Source organism: Filicampus tigris, chromosome 10 (genome assembly GCF_054856515.1).
Source record: "Filicampus tigris isolate MCC_2025a chromosome 10, RoL_Ftig_1.0, whole genome shotgun sequence".
Taxonomy (NCBI): domain Eukaryota; kingdom Metazoa; phylum Chordata; class Actinopteri; order Syngnathiformes; family Syngnathidae; genus Filicampus; species Filicampus tigris.
Genome location: NC_141226.1, coordinates 22743574 through 22763708, shown reverse-complemented (window position 1 = coordinate 22763708; position 20135 = coordinate 22743574). Strand labels below are relative to the sequence as shown.

The 20135-nt window shown below is 39.3% G+C and overlaps 1 protein-coding gene, 1 long non-coding RNA gene and 1 pseudogene across 3 annotated transcripts; 2 read left to right on the top strand and 1 right to left on the bottom strand.

Moving 5' to 3' along the window:
• Window positions 1-2828: 2828 nt before the first annotated feature.
• On the top strand, window positions 2829-6719 carry LOC147141388 (MARVEL domain-containing protein 2-like; annotated as a pseudogene). Its single transcript, XR_015088470.1, has 5 exons — window positions 2829-3844; window positions 5631-5821; window positions 5907-6078; window positions 6221-6271; window positions 6377-6719. The product of XR_015088470.1 is annotated as an MARVEL domain-containing protein 2-like (transcript).
• On the bottom strand, window positions 2869-15947 carry LOC147141387 (uncharacterized). The gene is made up of 4 exons (XR_015088471.1): window positions 15811-15947; window positions 7892-7994; window positions 5750-5924; window positions 2869-5660 (listed from the first exon to the last, which is right to left on the bottom strand). It is a non-coding gene; the product is annotated as an uncharacterized LOC147141387 (long non-coding RNA).
• Window positions 7910-20084, top strand: LOC147141386 (occludin-like). Its single transcript, XM_086043841.1, has 9 exons — window positions 7910-8097; window positions 10018-10587; window positions 12169-12372; window positions 12742-12903; window positions 17019-17173; window positions 17438-17680; window positions 17993-18164; window positions 18489-18530; window positions 18768-20084. Exons 2-9 carry the CDS (start codon window positions 10048-10050, stop codon window positions 18867-18869), a joined length of 1620 nt encoding a protein of 539 aa, XP_085899967.1. The 5' UTR covers window positions 7910-8097; window positions 10018-10047; the 3' UTR covers window positions 18870-20084.
• The last annotated feature ends 51 nt before the right edge of the window (window positions 20085-20135 follow it).

Below are 20135 nucleotides of genomic sequence, written 5' to 3'. Positions count from 1 at the left end.
AAATAAATTATCTTCGGAAAATGTTCTCCTCTGTTGGGATTCCGAACTCAACTGAAGCTGGGGTCTCGAAGCAATGTCATGTTAGGCCAGGCATAAAAACGAAAGAAAAAAATCATGACTACTGACATGCAACGGGTAAGCGGAAACAAGAGGATGAGTAGAGAAAAACAGCTTGCAAGGCGGCGTAAGAAGAAAGCCAAGAGTCTACTTCCCTCTAGTGGCAAATTGTAGAGTTGAAACAAAAATGAATGACTCAGAAAGACACACGACGCTTTACCGGCAAATTTTCAACAGACAGATGAGCCAGGTCTTTCTTAAATGAGGTTTTAAAAGAAGGTTTAAAAGTGCATTTGAATTTATTTGAAATGTAGACGTATATGTGAAACATGTAAAACATTATTTTAATAATAAAATGATTACTAATTCCCATTCTTTATCCTAATTATGGTTACTGAGCCCTGTTTAAAATGTGGTATCGTATTATATGCAAACTTGTTCATTTAAAAAAAATGTTTGATTTTATTATTTGCAATAAATCAATAAACTTGTTTAACGTATTTAATGACATAACATAAAGAATCACATTTTTTATGAATACTTATCCAAACATACGTAAAAGGATTTGTTTTATAACAAAAAATGCATTAAACTTTTGATGCAATTATTCATGATGAATTTAATATAATCAATCAATCAATTGTTTAATAAAAAAATGTACAAAAATATATACCGGTACATATAAAATATGTATACTTTTCTCTATTTTATTTATAATTAATATAATTAACCAACCAATTGCTAAATAAAATATACACAATGTTTTTACATTTTACATTTACAAAATGGTTTATTTATCAATGATTTTTTTTTTATGTTCTCTAAAAAAAATAAATCAATTAATTATTAATAATTTCATTTATCATGAAAAAATAATTACGTTTAACATTTTAAAATATATACATATGAAATATAAACATTTTTCTTCATTTAAATGAATGGAAATGGAAATGGAAATCGTTTCCAGCCACACATTGTGCTCCATCTGGTGGGTCTGCCATCTACGCTACTATGGAGAGCACTATCATCAGACATTCTCACAAACAAAAGAAGAGTTTTATAACCAAATGATTCAGAAAGCTGCAGTCTATTTGGAGAGGATAAAGAATATATGCTTGTGAGTATTGCTATATTTTCAGCCTACACGTGTCGCAGTACCTTAATAATTATTGCTACTGCAACATGGATGCTAGTTTTGTTAGCCTGTCAATGGCATTCTGCATTGTTTGTAGCACCGAGCTAGCTGACTTTCATGTAAAGGCAAATTCATGTGGTTCTTTCAAATACACAATGTAAAGTTCTATTTGTTTGATGTTTAGTTTGACAGTAAACTTTAACTTGGAGACGCAATATATTTTTGGGAAGCATTGTTCACTATGTGCCAAACTGCCGCTTTTTACTAAGTCGGTTGCCGCCATCAAGGGCTCGGATCTCGGAATTTTGCTAGTCAAAGCAAAAACAAAAATAAACGGTGGATCTAAAAAGATCTCTCGCTCTTTTGCTCTCTCTCTCTCTCTCCCCCCCTCTTTTTTCACTCCCTCTTTCACCCAGATTAACGTACTTGCGCCAGTCAGCACAAGCAGTTCAAGTTTAATATTTAAGCTTCACCTCCCACCTACTCGCCCTCTTCGTGTGCGTGTGTGTGTTTGAGTGTATATCGAAAGTCAACAGTGAGTCACTTGAGAGAGATTGAGAACGGCTGGGCCGAGAGGGCCCGGCAGGCAGAGCAGCCATTTTGCTGTCCATATCAGTTCCAGGGCAGAAACTAAACACCTCCACAGTGGAGCAATAAGACATGGAGAAGGCCTGAAGGTAAGTCTGGACCTCGGCTAGTTTACGTTGTCAGGTAAAGTGACATTTTCAAGTTAGCAATGTTGTGCTTTGTTGCTGTATTGCTTGACAGTAAGCCAGTACACCTTTATGATGGACAAAAGTTCAATATAGTGTTGCGTTCGAACTCAGCCTTGTCAAACAGTTGATTATGAAATGCCGTGTCGTTTGCCTACACTTATTTTCTACACTTTTCTATACTAGTGGCAAGGCAGGAGAAGAGAAGAAGTTCATTCTCATCTCATGTTTTCTTGTTTTTGCACCTATTCGCAACTAAAATAGTAACAACATTTCTGTTCAAACCCCCCCCCCCCCCACGTGATAGAAATAAATCCGATACAACGGCAAATAGCATGAATTGCAAAGTGTTTGCGTCACTTTCTGCTCCGTGTCAAGGTCAGCTTAGTACAAATTGCTTGTTTTGGTTCTGAATGTGCAGATGTGATTTTACCGATGCTCAATCCTGAAAGATTCTTGACTTTTTTGCTTCATCGCCTAGCTGTTTCAGTTAATAAATGTATATATAATAATGGAGTGGATATAAAATGTTTACACACCCCTATTCAATGTCAGTTGTTGTTGCATTTGAAAAAAATGTCAGACTGAAATCATTTCAAAATGTTTCCACCGTTGATGTGATCTATAACATGTGCAAGTTTTGCACAATCTCTTCAAGACAAACACATGTTTTTTTTTTATTCAAAATTGGTTTCATCAGACGATAACAGAATTTCCAGTACACGTGGGCCCTTGGAATAAAAACATTGGACACCCTTAGTTTTTTTTGTTTTGTTTTTTGGGTGCAGCCTCCATTAGTCAAGGTTTAATTTGTATCCAGAGACATCAAAAAGTAATAACATTTGGTTTCTTTTCACAGAACGATTATGTCATGACTATTTTTTTTTTTCTTTTTCAGTGAATCACCGAAATTAGCCCACACAATGCAGAAGCCCACTGGAGCGCCCGTGTGGGTGGGCCCACACCGGAAAGCAGCGCAGGTGATGATGACGACTCCACAAGCAGTGCATCCAGCGCGCCACCTTATGCACAGAAGGACATTACCGACTCAAAAGGCAGTTTGAGTAAGCTGAAATCCCTCATCCCCGATTCATGGGGCAGCATGAAGTGGAAGTGGGGAAGAACCGGTGTGGATGACTCTGAAGCCAGCAGCGGTCAGGTCAAGATCCTCCCTAACGGAACCAGGGTGAGCCCTCCAGTAAGTCCCTTTCTGGAGCGCAGGAAATGGGACGAAACCCCGGAAAAGCCTTTTTTGAAAGAAAGCAACCAAAGCCCGAATAACGATTCTCTACTCACGAGCATCCATCCCGCCGAGTACTATGCTGAGAAGTTGGAGGTTTACAACCAAAAGTATTCTTACTTGAAGTCATGGCCAGGCTTGCTCCGACTTCTGGCGGGCATTGAGCTTCTTTTCGGGGCTATGGTCGTGGCTTGTGTCATCGGCTATATCCACAAAGACAGCGAATGGTCCAACACATACGGGCTATATAACGGCGTCTACAACAACGGACTGGGCCTGTCGGGGTACAGCTACAGTGGGCCTATGACTCCCTTTGTCGTGTCAGTGGCAGGAGTGTGTTGGGTCTTGACAATGATCCTCCTGGTGTTGGGCATGACCATGTATTATCGCACCATCCTCCTCGATGCGCCCTGGTGGCCTCTGACCGAGGCCTTGATCAACGTAATACTGTTCCTACTCTATATGGCGGCAGCCATAGTCTACGTGAACGACTTGAACCGCGGGGGGCTGTGCTACATGACCGTCGGTATCAACCCCATCCTGGCTGGTCTGTGTCGAGTCGAAGGGGGCCAGATGGCCGGAACCGCTTTCATCTTCATCAACATGACCATGTATCTGGGGAGTTTTCTGGTTTGTCTGAAGATGTGGCGGTATGAGGCCAGACGGAGGGAGAAGGTGGACTTTGAGGACAAGGCCATGGTGAGGAACACAAACGGAAGTCAACCCCAAAATTGTCTGCCCAGAAATGTTTTGTCCGCCCACATGAGTCTAAACACGGCATTCTAATTACAATTGCGTGGAATATGATGAGATGATGATGATGAATATAATATTTATCCATCTTTGGGGGGGGGGGGCATTTTGTCACTTGATGTTACTATACTATATTTATATAGCATATCATATATATCATATCATATATAATATATTATAGTTTTTGTTATTTTGTTAGTTTTGATCGTCAACAAACATTTCTTGATTATTTAAGTCCACGGTTGCAAATGTTGTTCCAGAACTAGCATGTTATTTAGCGTTCTGCGTTTAACACCGTTATCTAGAACATTTTATGCCCTTTTTTTTTTTTTTTTAAATGTCCATTACTTCTATTCACACTCAGCAAATCCAAAAGTTATAAATGCCATTGGTGCATCACATCACCAAAACGTCTTCCAAGTTATTTTAATTAGATTTTTTTTTTTTTTTTTTTTTATCAGGCAGCAGATTTATAATCAGTGACATTAGCAATCCCACTAATGAAAGTACACAAGCCAAAATCAGCCGCAGAACAAAAGGAGTGAGCAAATCTGATGTAATTTAACGTCAGTCAAGAGAATCTGCTGTGAGTTGGCTTTTATTTGGTATTGGTGTATCAGCTTTTCTTCGCTGGCAAAGACTTTAACATAATTTAATTGACTGTGCAGTTGCTTTAGCGTATTCAATATGTGACACAAAGAGACAAGGTGCAGTAAGTTCTGCTGTCACATGTGGAGACGATATATGGCAGTTTGAGCGATTCCGCCCCCACAATAATTTAGGGGGATTGTTTAATTAAATGTAATGCCCTGTTCAGTTCTCTTAAATATGTAAACATGTACAAGGTGCAGTTCAGCAGTCAGTTCAATTATCATGCATGTGCAGTGAAACTGACAGCGGTGAGTCTTCAGCCAGAATGTCCTCAGAGAGAAGTGGCCGCTGAGTTTATAGTTTTCATCACAGTGTCATAAGAGATTTGGATTTTTCAATTTGTTTTTATTTCGTTTTGACTTTTGTTTTTCAAATTCAGTTCGTTTTAATTAGAGTAAGACTGTTAGCTCTTGCTAATTTTTTTTTAAATAAATGTTCTGTTTTAGTTTCGTTTTTATTAGTTTTAGTATTAGTTTTAGTTTTTATTATTACAGGGTATTTCTTATGTTTAAGATTAAAAAAGGTCACAGTAAGTATTGCATAACAAAAGCAGCAAAAGGTATCATTCAAATAATAAACAGATAACCAAATGTTCCGTATGGCCGTAAAGCACAGTCATTGTAAAACTGTCCAAGCTGACATAAAAAATTAAAAAATAAACCCCGAAAGCTCTTGTATGAAATGAATTGACAAAGAAAAAAAACAAAGGAGATTTTCGCTATAATTCCAAGTAGTTTTAGTTTGTTTTGTAGTCATAAAATTTAGTTTCGCTTTTTTTTTTTTAAAACACTCTCATTTTTATTTTATTTCATCAACATTTGTTCAATCTTAGTTTTAGTTATTTCGTTTGTTTTTGGTAACTATAATAACCTTGCAGGTTACAACAGAGAGACTGGAGGAGTCACGGGAAGGCATAGAAGTGGACAAATTGTCGTAAAACACTTTATAGTTGGAAATGCGCATTCAAAAGATTAAAAGAAATTGCATTTTTAGTTCCCTCCTGAAATTTCACCCGTAAGCCCTATCACGTTTGATGAGTAGTGTACGTTCAGATGCTGGCAAACGTTTTTTGTACCTTCAGAATCCAGGGGAGAGCCCTCGCTCCAGACTCCTGGCAACACCAAAAGCAAAACACATTTCATTCAAGACTGAAGCAGACATGAGAGGAAACAAAGGTCAAAACAAGCAGCGCGTGCTCACCTCGGCCATCCGGAACCAAAGCACGGCGCCTGCGTGCATCCCCAAAGTGCACGTCATTGCAGACTATATCATGTGAGCCAACAATTTGGAGACATTTTGCACCAATGGCCATTGGAGAGTCCGTGTGACAACTTAACTGTCATATCTGTCCCTGCAGGAAATACCCGGAGATCAGCTGTGTGGAAGAAAGGGAAAAATACAAAGCTGTGTTCAATGACCAGTATCAGGAGTACAAAGAGCTTTACAAAGACATCAGTGCCACCCTGAGTAAGTTCGGTGAGCTGGATGCTGTCATGGCGCGACTCATCACAGATGGACAAAGCAGAGAGGTAGGATATGCGGTGACCCATGCCAATTGCCAATCAATATTTCACACATTTGTCGCAATTATAGGAATCGCCCTCCCTCCATCGTGGGCGGTTACGTTCAATAGACAAACAATACCATGAATGTGTTCTTTTTTTTTTCCAGGACCAAGGCAGGATTCAAAACATTGTGAAGCAATTTGAGCAGAAAAAGAGCGTAAGTGATAATGATGACGATGATGGTGATGATGATGTAGACGGCAGCTGGCACAAGAGAAGAAGCGAACCTTGAGTGATTGTAGGTTTTGATTTTCTGTTACAGGATCCTGCTTTTTGGGAGAAAAAGCAACGTTGTGACTACTTGAAAGCCAAACTGAGTCACATAAAAAACAGAATCCGTGCTTTTGACCAAGATACAACTGGATCTAAGAAATAACACTTTGTTTTGTTATATTATTGTGAATACACACTAATGTGATTGATGTCTTATAACTTGTGAGATGCAACACGAGTATGTACAGAATTTTTTCTACAATTGTGTCATGTATTATTTGCACTACCGATGTTGGCCTTTGCAACCATATCAAGATGATCAATGTCTTTTTGCTTCTTTTTGTTTGTATAAATGTTAATTTATTTGTGAAATAAATCAATTGTAGACCCTTTCTTTCCAATGTGTTTGGATACCTATTAGAACATACAAACGAGATTGCATGTTGAGACTGTACAGTACATTATATTTTTTTATAACTTTTTATTTGAAAGATAAACAAAAGAAGAGTTAATACATAACTGTATTCGTTCGCATTGTAAAGAAACTAGTGTTACTTTTACAAGGTAACAACCAAATAGAATGGTTTACTACTGCATCACGTGTGCGGTTCCTTTCCTTGCAGCATACAGGTGTTTCACAAGAATTTAGACTATTGCAGGAACAAATCCGTTATTTTAGTATTTCAATTTAAAAAGTGAAATTCAAATATAGAGGTTCAGAAAAAAGGCCTCCCAACTCCAAGATAATTTCAATATTTCCTATATTTTTGATTGATCCTTATGTTGTATTTGGATTGCTTCCGATGGTGAATTGGGTCAGCAGTTATAATCATCATAAAAATGAACAAATATTTCCCTCTGTAAAGTGTAATGACAAGATTCTATGCAGCAGTTTCACTTTTTTTTTTGTCACTTTCCATCCTGTTTGTCTCGTAAATTTATAAATGTGACTCTAGTGTCAGTGAACATGAACCCCACGTCTCGTCACTGGCATGTAATTATATGTACTCACTGGCCACAGCATTAGGTACACCTGTTGTGGTAATTTAGAAATTTTAAAAATGCCTTGAAAAAAAAAGTATTCATTTGGGTTTTTTTTTTTGTTCTAATTTATTTATCTCATTATTTAATCATTCATCATGAAGTATTTTTTAAGTCATGTGCTATAAACTACAAGAAAATATGAATCAAATAAAAGAAATGCAAATAGGATGAAATGGTTCATTAGCCATTAATAAGCAGGAATTTATATTTTATAATTGAAATACTGTGTAGTATTTTACATTTTTTAAAAACATATCCAAACTCATTTTTCTTCACCTCATCTAGAAATTAGTTGGCTTATCTAAAAGTCAGGGGAACTGTGGACCTTCAGCACAAACGTTTGTGGTATTATTATTATTAATATTGTTGAATATTATTTTTATTATTATTATTAATAATAATAATAATCTTATCATCAATATAAATGTTACTTTCATTAAGGTCTGCCCTTTGAAGTGCAGCCATTTCCCAGCCAAATTTTACACGTGTTGGCCAACGTGGGTTGGGCCGCGTGGCTCACTTTTGGTGGATCGCGCGTGATGTTGAGACGCGAGCAGAGTGGCAGCGGCTCCACTGGCTGCGACAACAAGAAAGCCCACGGCGTTTCTTCTGTGTGTTTCCTCCTGTCGAATCATGAGAAGAGAAAGAGGTCACCGTGCGTGGCGTGGAATGAGACTAAACTAAAGTGTCAGGCTTAACCGGGCGGGCTCAAAGTTGAAAGTTCGGGTAAGTTGCTTTGCTGTGTTTTCTGGTTTAATGTGGACATTGTTGAAAGTTGTTTTCGTGCTACGTCAATTGCTTTTGTATGAGAGGCCATAACTGCAAACAAGTGCCACTCTGATAGTAACCTCGACATATTATCTTTGTAAAGTCAGAATGTTTGTCATTCTTGTATTGGATTGGGCTAATAATATTAAATAAAAGCAAGGAACTTTTTTGTAGAGTGGATTTTAAATTTGGTCCCTTACTCCTAGAAATTTCATTCACGAAAAAAATAATGTCCATTTTCAATGTAATCTTAATTGAGTGTAAAGTGTGAGCATCAGATTAAACCCTAAAACAAATCCTACTGTGAATAGCTATTTAAAAAATGCAATGACCACCTTGTGACTTTTTTTTTTTTGTGGTAACTTAATAGTTTTTATTTAAACTTGCTACAAATTATGATCACAAACACTTGTGTTCAAATGTTTTCAAACTCATTTTATAAAACTACCCTCAAAAAGGCTCACAGAAGATTTGATTTAAAAAAGAAAACACATCAAAATGTACGTTTACATGCACTTGCGGCAAAGACTCTCGTAACGACCAAGGCTAAACTTAGCTCCACACCGACATCTGTAAGTCAAGACGTATCACGTCAACATGCTTCATTGATACCAATACCTGCTTTCCAATTAGCCAAGGCTTTGGCACCACCTTGTGGCAACAGGATGTTACAAAAGTAGCACAAAAGGAGTGTTTGGGACTGAACTGCTGAGGATAGATTTCAGATTTTAAAAAAAAGGATTTCTGTGAACAGAATAGCTGCGGTCTGCTGTAGTAAGTTAAATTCACATTGATTCAAGAGGCATTGGTAAATAATATCTGCAATCAAATCGCATTGTGGCTCTCTGAATTGTAATGAAATCCAATTGTGAGGCAGTGAGAGATTTCCACACCTGCTATTGATCAACAGTCAAACCTTTTTAAGCTTATTAATTTGTTTGCTGCTTTTCCGTGCAGATGCACGCAAAGGTAACACATGATTGTTCTCTTTAGAGTAAACTCCAAACATGGCCGGCCTTGCCTCTCATCTGCCTTCAGTCTGAATTATTAAAAGCCTGTTGGTTTGAGTTCCGCAGGAGAGGTGAATTGTGAGGGCCACTGAAACCTGAGAGCGGATTATCGTCAGTGAGGAGCAGTGAAGTACAGAAATGCAACAAATTGGTATTTTCAAATCACACACAGACGCACGATCAGGGGTGGAAGGTGGTCTCCAAGTACCCACTTCACACGCAACCAACTTTACATCAACCGCAAGTGGAGATCTTCTTGCAGTTCCTTTTAAATGTACTTTGCGCACACGCCGATCTCCTGCAGGGATTGCAGTGAGTCGGATTCCGCCATGTGGGCCGCTGGCCTCTGCGCTGAAGCCGATTGGGGGGTCGATTGCAGTGGCTGGCAAAGAAGCCGGCCTGTGTTCACCCCCACAACGGCGCAAGCGCCCCTTTCTAGCTGCGCACTTCGACGAAAATTCCAAAAGAAAGAACTCCACCGTTTGCGCACAGTTAGACTGCACTTTGCGCTACAATTTTGTTGGCATGGAAGTAGGGACCGTGTAGACTAACTCATCAGCCCCGGCCTCACTGAGCGGGAGGTCGGGGGAGCAAAAGTAGCAAACGTACTCACTGGCTGTACATGAATAGATGTACAAATACTTGAGTATACTTTTTTTTTTTTAAATAGCTCACGCGTGTTGAATGTAACTACAACTATATAAATAACTATAAAAATAAGACTGGTAGCCTTTGTGTTAATCTGTACCCAGTTTCCAAAAAGTTAGCAAACCCTCCATTAGAGAGTACAAATTTACCAATGTCCACTGTAAAATGAATTGAATCTGCATTCCTAAATCATCCAATCGTTTGTCTCTCCTTCCCCCAGGTGAAATTTTAGTCACCGCGGCACTAAATCATGTATGAACCTCGGCACTATGACAGCCCACCTCTGTACAGCCCGCCCTACAGCAGCACCTCCCACAGCTTCCGACCCCCGAAAAGCGTGCACTCCCCCCAGAGCTATTATGTCAGCTACACCTCAAAACCCCCCGCAGACCCGCACTACATGGAGGAGACGCCTCAGCACTTCCACCGATGGTTTTCGCCTCCCGGTTTCGTCAAAACCTTCCACGGAGCCACGGTGCTCATGTCTTTCCTCATCTTCGCCTGCGTGGCGTCAACCTTGGTGTGGGACGTGAATGGATTTGGGTACAGCGTTGGTGGCGCAGGGAGTGTCCCAGGGGCGGGGCAGGGGTACTACGGAGGAAGCTACGGATACAGTAGCTCCTACATGACCCCGCAGTCTGCCAAGGCGGCAATGATCTCCATGGCCGCCATCAACTTCCTGGTTTCTCTGGGGTTTCTGGTGGGGGGCTTCTCCCGTTCGAGGGCCATGAGAGGGTCCAGCTTTTACCTCACTGTGTTCATTTGTGACACCATCTTAGCTGTCCTTCAGGTGAGGCACGTGCATACACACATCCAGCTATTTTCCATACTGCTCGTCCTCTTCACGGTCGCGGTGAGCAGAGGTGGATAGAGTCGCCAAAAATTGTAGTCAAGAAAGTACCGTTACTTTAGAATAATATGGCTCAGGTAAAAGTAAAAAGTAGACCTCCAAATAATTACTTGAGTCAGAGTGAAAAAAGGGCAAGGCAAGGCAGTTTGATTTATATAGCACATTTCATACACAAGGCAACTCAATGTGCTTCACACAAGCAAAGACAACACCTACAAGCATTTACAAACACAACAGTTAACATTTCAAAAGCAAAGTAGAGAAAACAAAAGCAACCAACAAAACTACAACATTCAAGCACATTAGCAGAAAACTTTAAAAACATTTAAAAGTAAAGAAATAAAAGTGGGTTTCTAAAATATATAAAAGAATTTTTTTTAAAAAAGAAAGATTTAAAATGGTATAGAGGACCTCAATCAAAGGTATGAGAAAAAAGCAACGTTTTTAACCTGGATTTAAAAGCATTTACACTCGGGGCTGACTTCACTTGTTTTGGCAGCTTATTCCATTTGCGTGCAACGTAACAGCTAAATGCAGCTTCACCATGTTTACCTTGAACTCTCAGTTCCACTAATTGACCCAAGTCTGCAGATCTCAGGGCCCTACAGGGTTTATATTCAATCAGCATTCCATTCATGTATTCAGGACCTGAAAAAAGTATTCAGTGAAAAAACTACAGGTATTCAAGTCAAGGCTCGAAATAAGCGGTGTCGCGTCGCAGATTGCGAGGCAAAATTTGCATTTTGCTCCTCATCAAAACACATTGAATAGTAAAACTGAGAATCAACCGCTGAGATGGTCCCAAAAAAGTTCCCTGGTTTCACATCAACTATCGCGGGTAGTCGGAGGTCGAGGGGAGCTCTGTGCTGCTTACGCTACGGCAGCTAGTTGGAAATGAGCTTGGGCTGGCTACTAGTGGGCTGAAACACATTGTGGAGTCGCGCCTAAGTCAGTTATCATTGTCTCTGTAGTGGCAATTAAGCTTACATTTTTGATAACTATCGTTCTCACAAAGGGAAGATAAGAAAAGACGGAGAAGCCATGCTAATTGCTAAGCTAACCTAAGATTGACACGGCTAGCGCCTTTAAAACCGAAATTAAGTGCTTGGGTGATTGAGTTAATTTTAAAGCACTTTGAAGCGGAGGATACGTCAAGTAACACAATTGATTAAAAAAAAAAAAACTAAAAAAAAAACATGATTTTGCAAATTCAGACATTCCTGAAAAATCACTTAATATGAAACAATAAAATATTCATGAAATAACAAAGAATGAATAAAGTCTAAACAAAATCATATAAATTAAGGCAAATTCAGGTTGTCTTTGGGGAGATACTCGAATTGGCTTGATGATCCAAAACATTTAAATGTGATAAATCACTTAAAAAGTCATCTGAAATCAAGAAGATGGTAAATACTTTTTCACGGCACTACACTGTACCTCATAAATCATACGTAAAATTACAGTTCCGGTCCTCTGAGGCCTAAGCATTGACCGTGAACGACTTTCTTTTAATTGCAGGGCATCATTGACATCATTTTTGTGATTGGGGTCAACCCAATGTCTCAGAGCTCACAGAGCATGCAGTACAATCCAATCCTGATGATGTGCCAGAACATTCCGGACAGGCCCAGCTTTAGTGGCAGCATAGGAGCTGGCTTTCCTGGGGGGTTTCCCATGTACAACCAGTACCTGTACCACTACTGCTTCATGGACCCAGAGGAGGTCAGTAGGACAGTTCCGAATAACTTGCAATGACCGTGTAGCCATGTGGCTAATTATGTGGTTTCTGGCCAAAGGTCCGCAAGTTCCTTTTACCCCAACTAACTATGGTTAAGGGCAGAGAGTGCACGTAAAATATGTCTCTTGGCTCAATAAAGGTTGGGAAAAACTGTTGTATATGAATGAACAGGTAGTGTTACCTTGAATATGAATGGAACGCTATTTGTATTACATGGTATTTTGAATAGACAGACAAATGTTTGCATTACCTGTTGCTTACTATGCTCTGCAAAGGCTTGAAATCAGGAGTCAGATGCTTGCGATAACAGGTAAGGTATCAATTTAACTTCACGAAATGCTCTTTTTTCTCAGGCGGTAGCATTAGCATTGGGTCTGATGGTGGTGTTGGCCCTGTCACTGGCTGCTTTCTACTCCTGGAAGACTCGCAGCAAAATCTGGCGCCATGGCAAAGCTAACATCTACTGGGACAAACCTCTCGCCAGGCAGTCAGAGGGGCAGAATGTACAGGATTGGGTGAGAAATTATTCTTTTAATTTTTTTAATTACAAAAAAAGATTGATTGTCGACCTGCTCTTCTGAAGTTCACCTATCACTCAAAGTCAGATGAGATAGGCTGCGGCTAGAAAATGGATGGATAGATACTTTTTAAATGGCAGATGAATTTTGATGCCATGTGGGTCATTACAGATTGACACATAATCACAGTGATTATTGTGGAACGCAGTTTGGTGGAAACTGGCCATTCACAACCAAGTTTCACATACTTTACAAACTGCTGTTGACTTGGAGATAGTTGCCTTTATCTGAGGCACACCCAGGTTTCACTCTGATTGATCATTAACTATATAGCTTCAATGACAGCACACATTGTAGGATTTCTTGTGACAATGAAGAAGTAATGCGATCCTTGTTGAAGTGGAAATCAACCCAAACGTATTTTTTTTTCAAGAATATGTTCCCAGCAGGCCCACTAATTGAAACACGGCATTCTGATTCATATTGTGTTTGCGGAATATGAGTTAAGCAGCAAAATCCACCTGTTTTTAGCCATCTCAGGGGGTGGCCATATTGTCATTTCTGTCGACTGAAAATGACATCACAACTACTCAGGGCTCAGGAACGACCAATCACGTGCCAGCTTCAGAAAACAGGATATCATCGATGTTGCAGTTTTATAAACCTTTAAGCAATAGATATTCGAACACAGACAGTGGAGCTACATACCGGTAGACAGATAATGTCACAATACTCACAGGCATATAGTCTTTATAATATTGCTTAAGATAAAAATGCAATTTGTAATATTATATTATATTTATTTGAAAAAATAAAAATGAAAAAAAAAAAATACCATAATGACAGAATAGAATATAAAGAGTTTTTGCCACTTTTTTTTTTTTTTTTTTTTTAATTAAGTCAGTGGACATTGTGCTGCTCTTTCTGTTGCATGCATCTTGGCCACCTGGGGCAGTAGAATACAGACAAACGGATAATGGAGGTCACATCTTCAAAATTAGCTGATTTGAGACGCAAGTGTTGCATCAAATTTCTTTCTCAAGGCACCATTGTACTCCCTATTAAAATGTTAATGATAGGTTGCCAATAACTTTGTTTTATAAAAAAGCTTTCAGTCTCAAGCCAAAATGTAGCATTGACTTTTATTCTGTAACATTTAGCATGCTGCTCCAGATCTTTTTTTTTCCACTGCATTTTTTTGTACTTCCCAGCAGGAGCCCGGTGCGGCCTTCACTAGTGTAGCAGGAATGTATCCTCTTGTGTAACTCATTACGAGGAGCAAGGCAGCAAAATGTGTTTATGCAGAGATGCCCTGGCCTACATTCTCCCAGTGATTGGGAGGCAGCTCCTTTTGAATGCTGGGCCACTAATGTACCACAGTGAGGATGCTTTGCCTTGCAGGGAAGGCATATTTAATGTATGGCCATGTATAATGTATAAAAGGTTCGGGTTGCCACATTGTGAATCCCCACAGAGCAGTGGCAGTAAATGATTCAGTCTGGCCGGCTTTGCACAGCCGCCTAAAAGTTACCTCCTTGTGGTACAAGAACGCAGGAACAGTATAATATATGACCAAATGTGATGTGCAGTACTAGTCGCAACATACAACACTACATCCGAATTATTGTAATGGTGTAAAATTGTTATTTAAATTAACATGAACTGAAGACTACCCTATTAGTTTAATCTGTAAGGAATTGGATTGGAAATACAGTACGTTTGAAATAAAGGCATTGAAGCATTAAATAATAATAATCACAAAAAAAGCTTTACTAAATTAAGAAAATTATATATCCTTGGCACCAAGATGCCACCAGATGGAGCCAAAGCAATCCAATCAAAATAAAATCAACTCAATTCAAATCAAATCAAATCAAATCTTTATTCATCGTACCTTTCACACTTTAAAACAACACAATTAAAGTACTTCACCAAACAAATGAAAAAAGGCATGGCCTGTAAATTTCACAAGTATCACAGGGATGAGTGTTGTTAACAACCCTGGCAAATTAGAACAATTTAAAAAAGTCATCAAGTATAAATTGAGGATTCAATGCCGCTGTCTCTCCTTTCAAATGCTACGGGCTTGTCCGCTGAATATGTGGAACCACACCCTGCTGAAAAATGGATGTAACTTTGTCCGAGCAACTTTCTTAAGCCTACACATAAGTACATGTTTGAGCCGCATCCATATCTAATGTCTGCTTAAAGCTTCCAGTGGCTGCTAAATGCCACCGGAGGAGGTGCTGGCCATGAGCGAGCTCACAAGCTAACAGGCTTACAGCGCTCCTCTTGGCCGGCAGACGGGCAGTGGGCTCATCCGTGGCATCCCGTCCTTGCTTGGGAAGTTCCATTTTCAGGGTAAAGGAGTAGCTAGCTAGCTAACCGTACGCTGTAGTGATAGAAATGGGCCAAACATAATAGTAACCAAGCAACTGGCAGTTGTGTTGGATAACACTGACACGAATGAAGACACTAAATTTCTTATATGTGGAAGGGCAACGCATTCGTTTCAGGTAGTCAGGACAATTGAAATGACTATTTCGAACTGTATTCCTACAATTGAGTGCTAAGTACAGGCAGTCCTCATGTTACGACGTAGGCAACCTACGACGTTACGACTTTACGACGCCCGTGCCTACTCCTCCTCCTCCTCCTCCTCCTCCATTTTGTCCCCAGCACCATAGTGACTAGTTTACATGCAGTCAATATTCGGGTTGAAGTCAAAATTCTGATTTCTTAAACATTCTGAATATCCCGTTTACATGATTGAACGGACAGAGTTGCTCCGGCATTTGAACCACCCACTGTGACGGCGATGCACCGCGTCGTCACTCAAATGCACGTCATTTCCGCATGTTACTTTCAACTGTCAATAAAACACTTGATATTCATGTCACTCACCACATGAATGAAGCGGCCGGTTTCCTCCTCGCTCAAAAAGTGTGCTTTTGTGCTGGGTCTCTGAGCTTGTTTACCTCTGCTTGTGTATTTGCGGCGGTTGCGCTCCAAACACCGAAACTTCCGCATACAAGCACTTCTTGTACTACAAAGACCAGCATTCCTTGCAGTGCGGTTGAGCATGCGCAGAGTGTATCGCTCGTGTGTCTGCCCTTTTCGCCTTTATCGCCGTCCTGTCCTCCTCCTCCATCCACTTTCCAGCAGTAATGCTACGTACAGCATCTTGTGCTCTTTATTTTTAATGTATTTTCGTGTTTTATGCCAAGCATTTTGATGTAAATTTCGACTTTAACGGTGAAATCCGACATACGCGAAAATTCAGGTTACACCGCCAGTGCAGGAACGGAACTCGTTCGTAAAATGAGGACTCCCTGTACAGTAGTTTATTATCAATTATCTTCAAACATATAACGCATAATGCATTGAAAACCAAAACACTGTATAGTCACTTTAAAGGGTCTTTAAATGAGTCACTTTGTGTCCTTAAATAATATGACTAAGCGGATAATAGCATAGGGTCAGTGACGACACAAACCGGAGAAAGCTCTATGAGATCATCTACATTTGCTGAATGAGCTTTGATGTTTATCAGATCTATTTCACCAGCTGCTTTCCCCCCCATGCCGTACTCATTATTCTTTATCCAGATATAGGTCAAAGACTAGAAGCCATTAATGATGCATTGCATCATCTGACATCAGATTGCCAGTAGCCCAGTTGTTTGTTGTTGCTTCAGTTACAAATGGCTGCAACTTTGGAAGCTGTATTGTAAAATTCTACTGTACTTATTTTACACTGGATTTAACCTTTCTTAATGTGCTCCTGATTATATTGAAGTGCACTCCTGCACAGCATGTCTCACGTCTAGACTCATAAAAGTGAAATCCACAGCTACACTCCATCTACTATGTATGTACTTCATTAAACAATTCTGACACACATTTTTGCTTTTACTAGCTTCTTTTAGTGGTGGGCAGTAATTGAGTACCAAAAACGTTCATTAAAGTAGGGTTTTTTTGTATTTGTTTATTTATGTGTTTGTTTATTTATTTTATTTTTATTTATTGTATTGTTATTACAAAAGTATCTGTACTTCTACTTAAGTGTGAAAATGTTTGCCCCCTTTGGTGTGTGTCTCTTTGCTGCGTTAGGTAAACCATGTTGGAGAAGGAAGGAGCACCCAACAGGCACCAACTGTTGTCATATCAGAGAAAGCAGCTTCTGACCTTCGTGAGGGAAACAGAGTGGCTTCTTACTGTCACGATACAGGCCTCATTTACGGCGATGAATATTTGAACAGCGACAGGTGCGTATAGTATAGTGTTTGTTTTGTTGTCAGACAGTCTAAATTGTAGCACCAGAGTTGAAAATGAAAAGGGTTGGTGTCAATTCTAATAAGCATCTAGTCTAAAAGCGCTCTTGACGGCAGTTTAAAAAAAGCATCTCGTTGCTGTCAGGCTGTTCTGTTCAAATATCCCTTCTTTTTTTTTCAGAAAACCATACCATCGTCCTGTTGCCACGTTGTCTGTTATTTTTACACAGTAATTTGCTTTAGTGTGTACTTTTCTAGCTTCTGTCAGGTTAGTAGCAAGCATCAAGAGGCAGAGCATCCGTACCAGAACAGCAGGCATGTAGCGTGCAGCAGCTCCTCAGATGACGCAGACAGCGGCAGGAAACATGCCTCAAGGGTCCAGAGGAGCCACGGGGATCGAGCTGCTCGGCAGATGGCGGTGTTCCGAAATGAAACGTCTGACACCGCTGGAGGAGACACTGCTAATGAGTTGGACCAAGACCAAGACCAACATCTCTTCAGGTGACTTCTTCCTCCGCTGACACTACCGCTACTACATAATCACACAGAAAATGTAGTAGTTTTGCTGCAACATTGGTTTGTAATCACAACAAAGCAGTGTCAATTACTTGCTGGAAGCACCAAAAATAAGCATTCCAAATGTGTAAAAAAAAAATTTAAAAAATGCATTTTTGGATGTACAGTATGTAACCAAAAGCCAATGTAATAGTGAGGCTGCTTTGGCTCTTGCACATGCAAATTCTTCAAATAAAATGAAATTAAGCATTTACTCTGCGCACACGACCCCCCACCCCACCCCCCCCGCCTGTGCAGTCAGTACCCCGAAATCCTCTCGGACCAGCAGCGTCGGCAGTACAGACGAGATTTTGACTCCTCGCTTGCTCGTTATAAGAGCCTGTGTGAAGAAATGGATGACATCTGTGGCCAGATTGGCAAGCTGAGTCGAGAACTGGACTCACTGGACAAGGATTCCATGAAATATCAGGTAGCTACTCTTGGGAATATGTTTGCCAATCGACATTCTGTACCTGTGACGTATTCTTTCTTAGGAACGTCAAACAAAGGATGAGGGGCTTAGAAGTAGTTCACATGCACTGGGCATTTATACATTTCCACTTGAATCAAATTAAGCTCTATCAGTCGTATTCACCGAATAAGCCATAGATTTCACCCTAAAATAATTTGTAAAATCAGCGGTATTTGAGTGTATATATATTGTGACCTTTTTTTGTTTGGTGGTGTGACGTGAAAAAAAAAAAATGCTGACTACGTAAGCGTATTTATTACATTATTCTGGTTCCATTCTCAGGGTGTGACTGATGAATATAACAGACTAAAAGATCTCAAAATGGTAAGTGAAACATATATATATATATATATATATATATATATATATATATGAAACATATATATATATATATATATATATATATATATATATATATATTAGTGCAATGTACCGTACTTTTTAATCTGTAACATTGTTATTGTTTTCCCCTCAATATTCATGATTTTTTTTACAGAATGAAACATTTTCCCGACAATGGTGTACAAACATTTACATTATGTCTATACATGTCTCTTTTAGGCACCAGATTATCAAGCAAAGAAAAGGGAGAGCAAAGAACTTCGGCAAAAACTGCTCCACATCAAACGCCTGGTAAAAAACTTTGACCAAGGCCTTTGTTAGCGCATTTGTCCATCGGTTTAAAGTTGAAGAAACAAAGACGTTATCCGAATTAACTGCGCACATTTATATTGAGAAATTGCAGAAAACATGTTGGTCACTTTGTTTGCAACCATTTCGTACTGATGTTATTGGCACAGCTGGTGAACTTTGCTCTGACAATGTAAAATAAAACGTATTCATTTGTGAAAGAATATCATTTACAGTGGATAGAAAAAGTCTACACACCCCTGGTCAAATTCCTGGGTTTTGTGATATAACAATGAGAGCCCGATAGATAATTTCAGAATCTTTTCCATTATAGTATACCTGTAAAACGCAAATGAAAAACAAAAAAATTCAAGAAGGGTAGTAAAAATAAGCAACTGAAATAATGTGACTGCACAAGTGTGCACACCCTCCTATGACTGGGATATGGCTGTGTTCACAATTAACCAATTCACGTTCATGTTAAATGCGCTTGGGAGCTTTTGGTTTAGACTTATGAAACTAATAAAATCTTTGACCGTAATTTCAGCAGGTATATTTTGTCATGAATATCATACCGCTCATTAAAAGGGAAGTCAACCACAACATTTTCTTTGCAATAATATGTTCTATGCGCCTCCACTAGTCAAAACGTGGCATTCTGATTCATATTGTATTTGTGAAATGTGAGTTAAGCAGTAAAATCCACCCGTTTTTAGCCATCTCAGGAGGCGGCCATTTTGTAATTTCTATCGACTGAAAATAACATCCCAGTTGCTCAGGGCTCAGGTAACGACCAATCATGGCTCAGCTTCAGAAAAAAAGGTGAGCCTTGATTGGTTGTTACCTGAGCAACTGTGATGTCATGTTCAGATGACAACAAGTGGCAAAATGGCCGCCTTCTGTGATAGCTAAAAATGGGTGGATTTTGCTGTTTAACTCATATTCCACAAATGAAATATTAACGACGATGCCAACACATTTTTGTAAATAAACGTTTTGGATTGACTTCCACTTTAACAAAAAAGCACTAAGCAATGCGATGGCAGCATGGAAGCCCATTTTTTTCCGTCTATGTAATTTTCTATTTTTCAACTGTTGAAAAATATTTTTCTTTTATTCTATGGGATTTTTCAGGTACTTAATCTCCTTTTCAACATCACAAAACTTGGCATTTGAACACAGGTGTGTAGACCTCGTATATCTAATGTATAATACATCAGCAATAATAAAATAAAACATTCCACATTCGTTTTTTACTTTGTCTATTTAATGGATATTAATTGGGGACCTCTTTTGCAG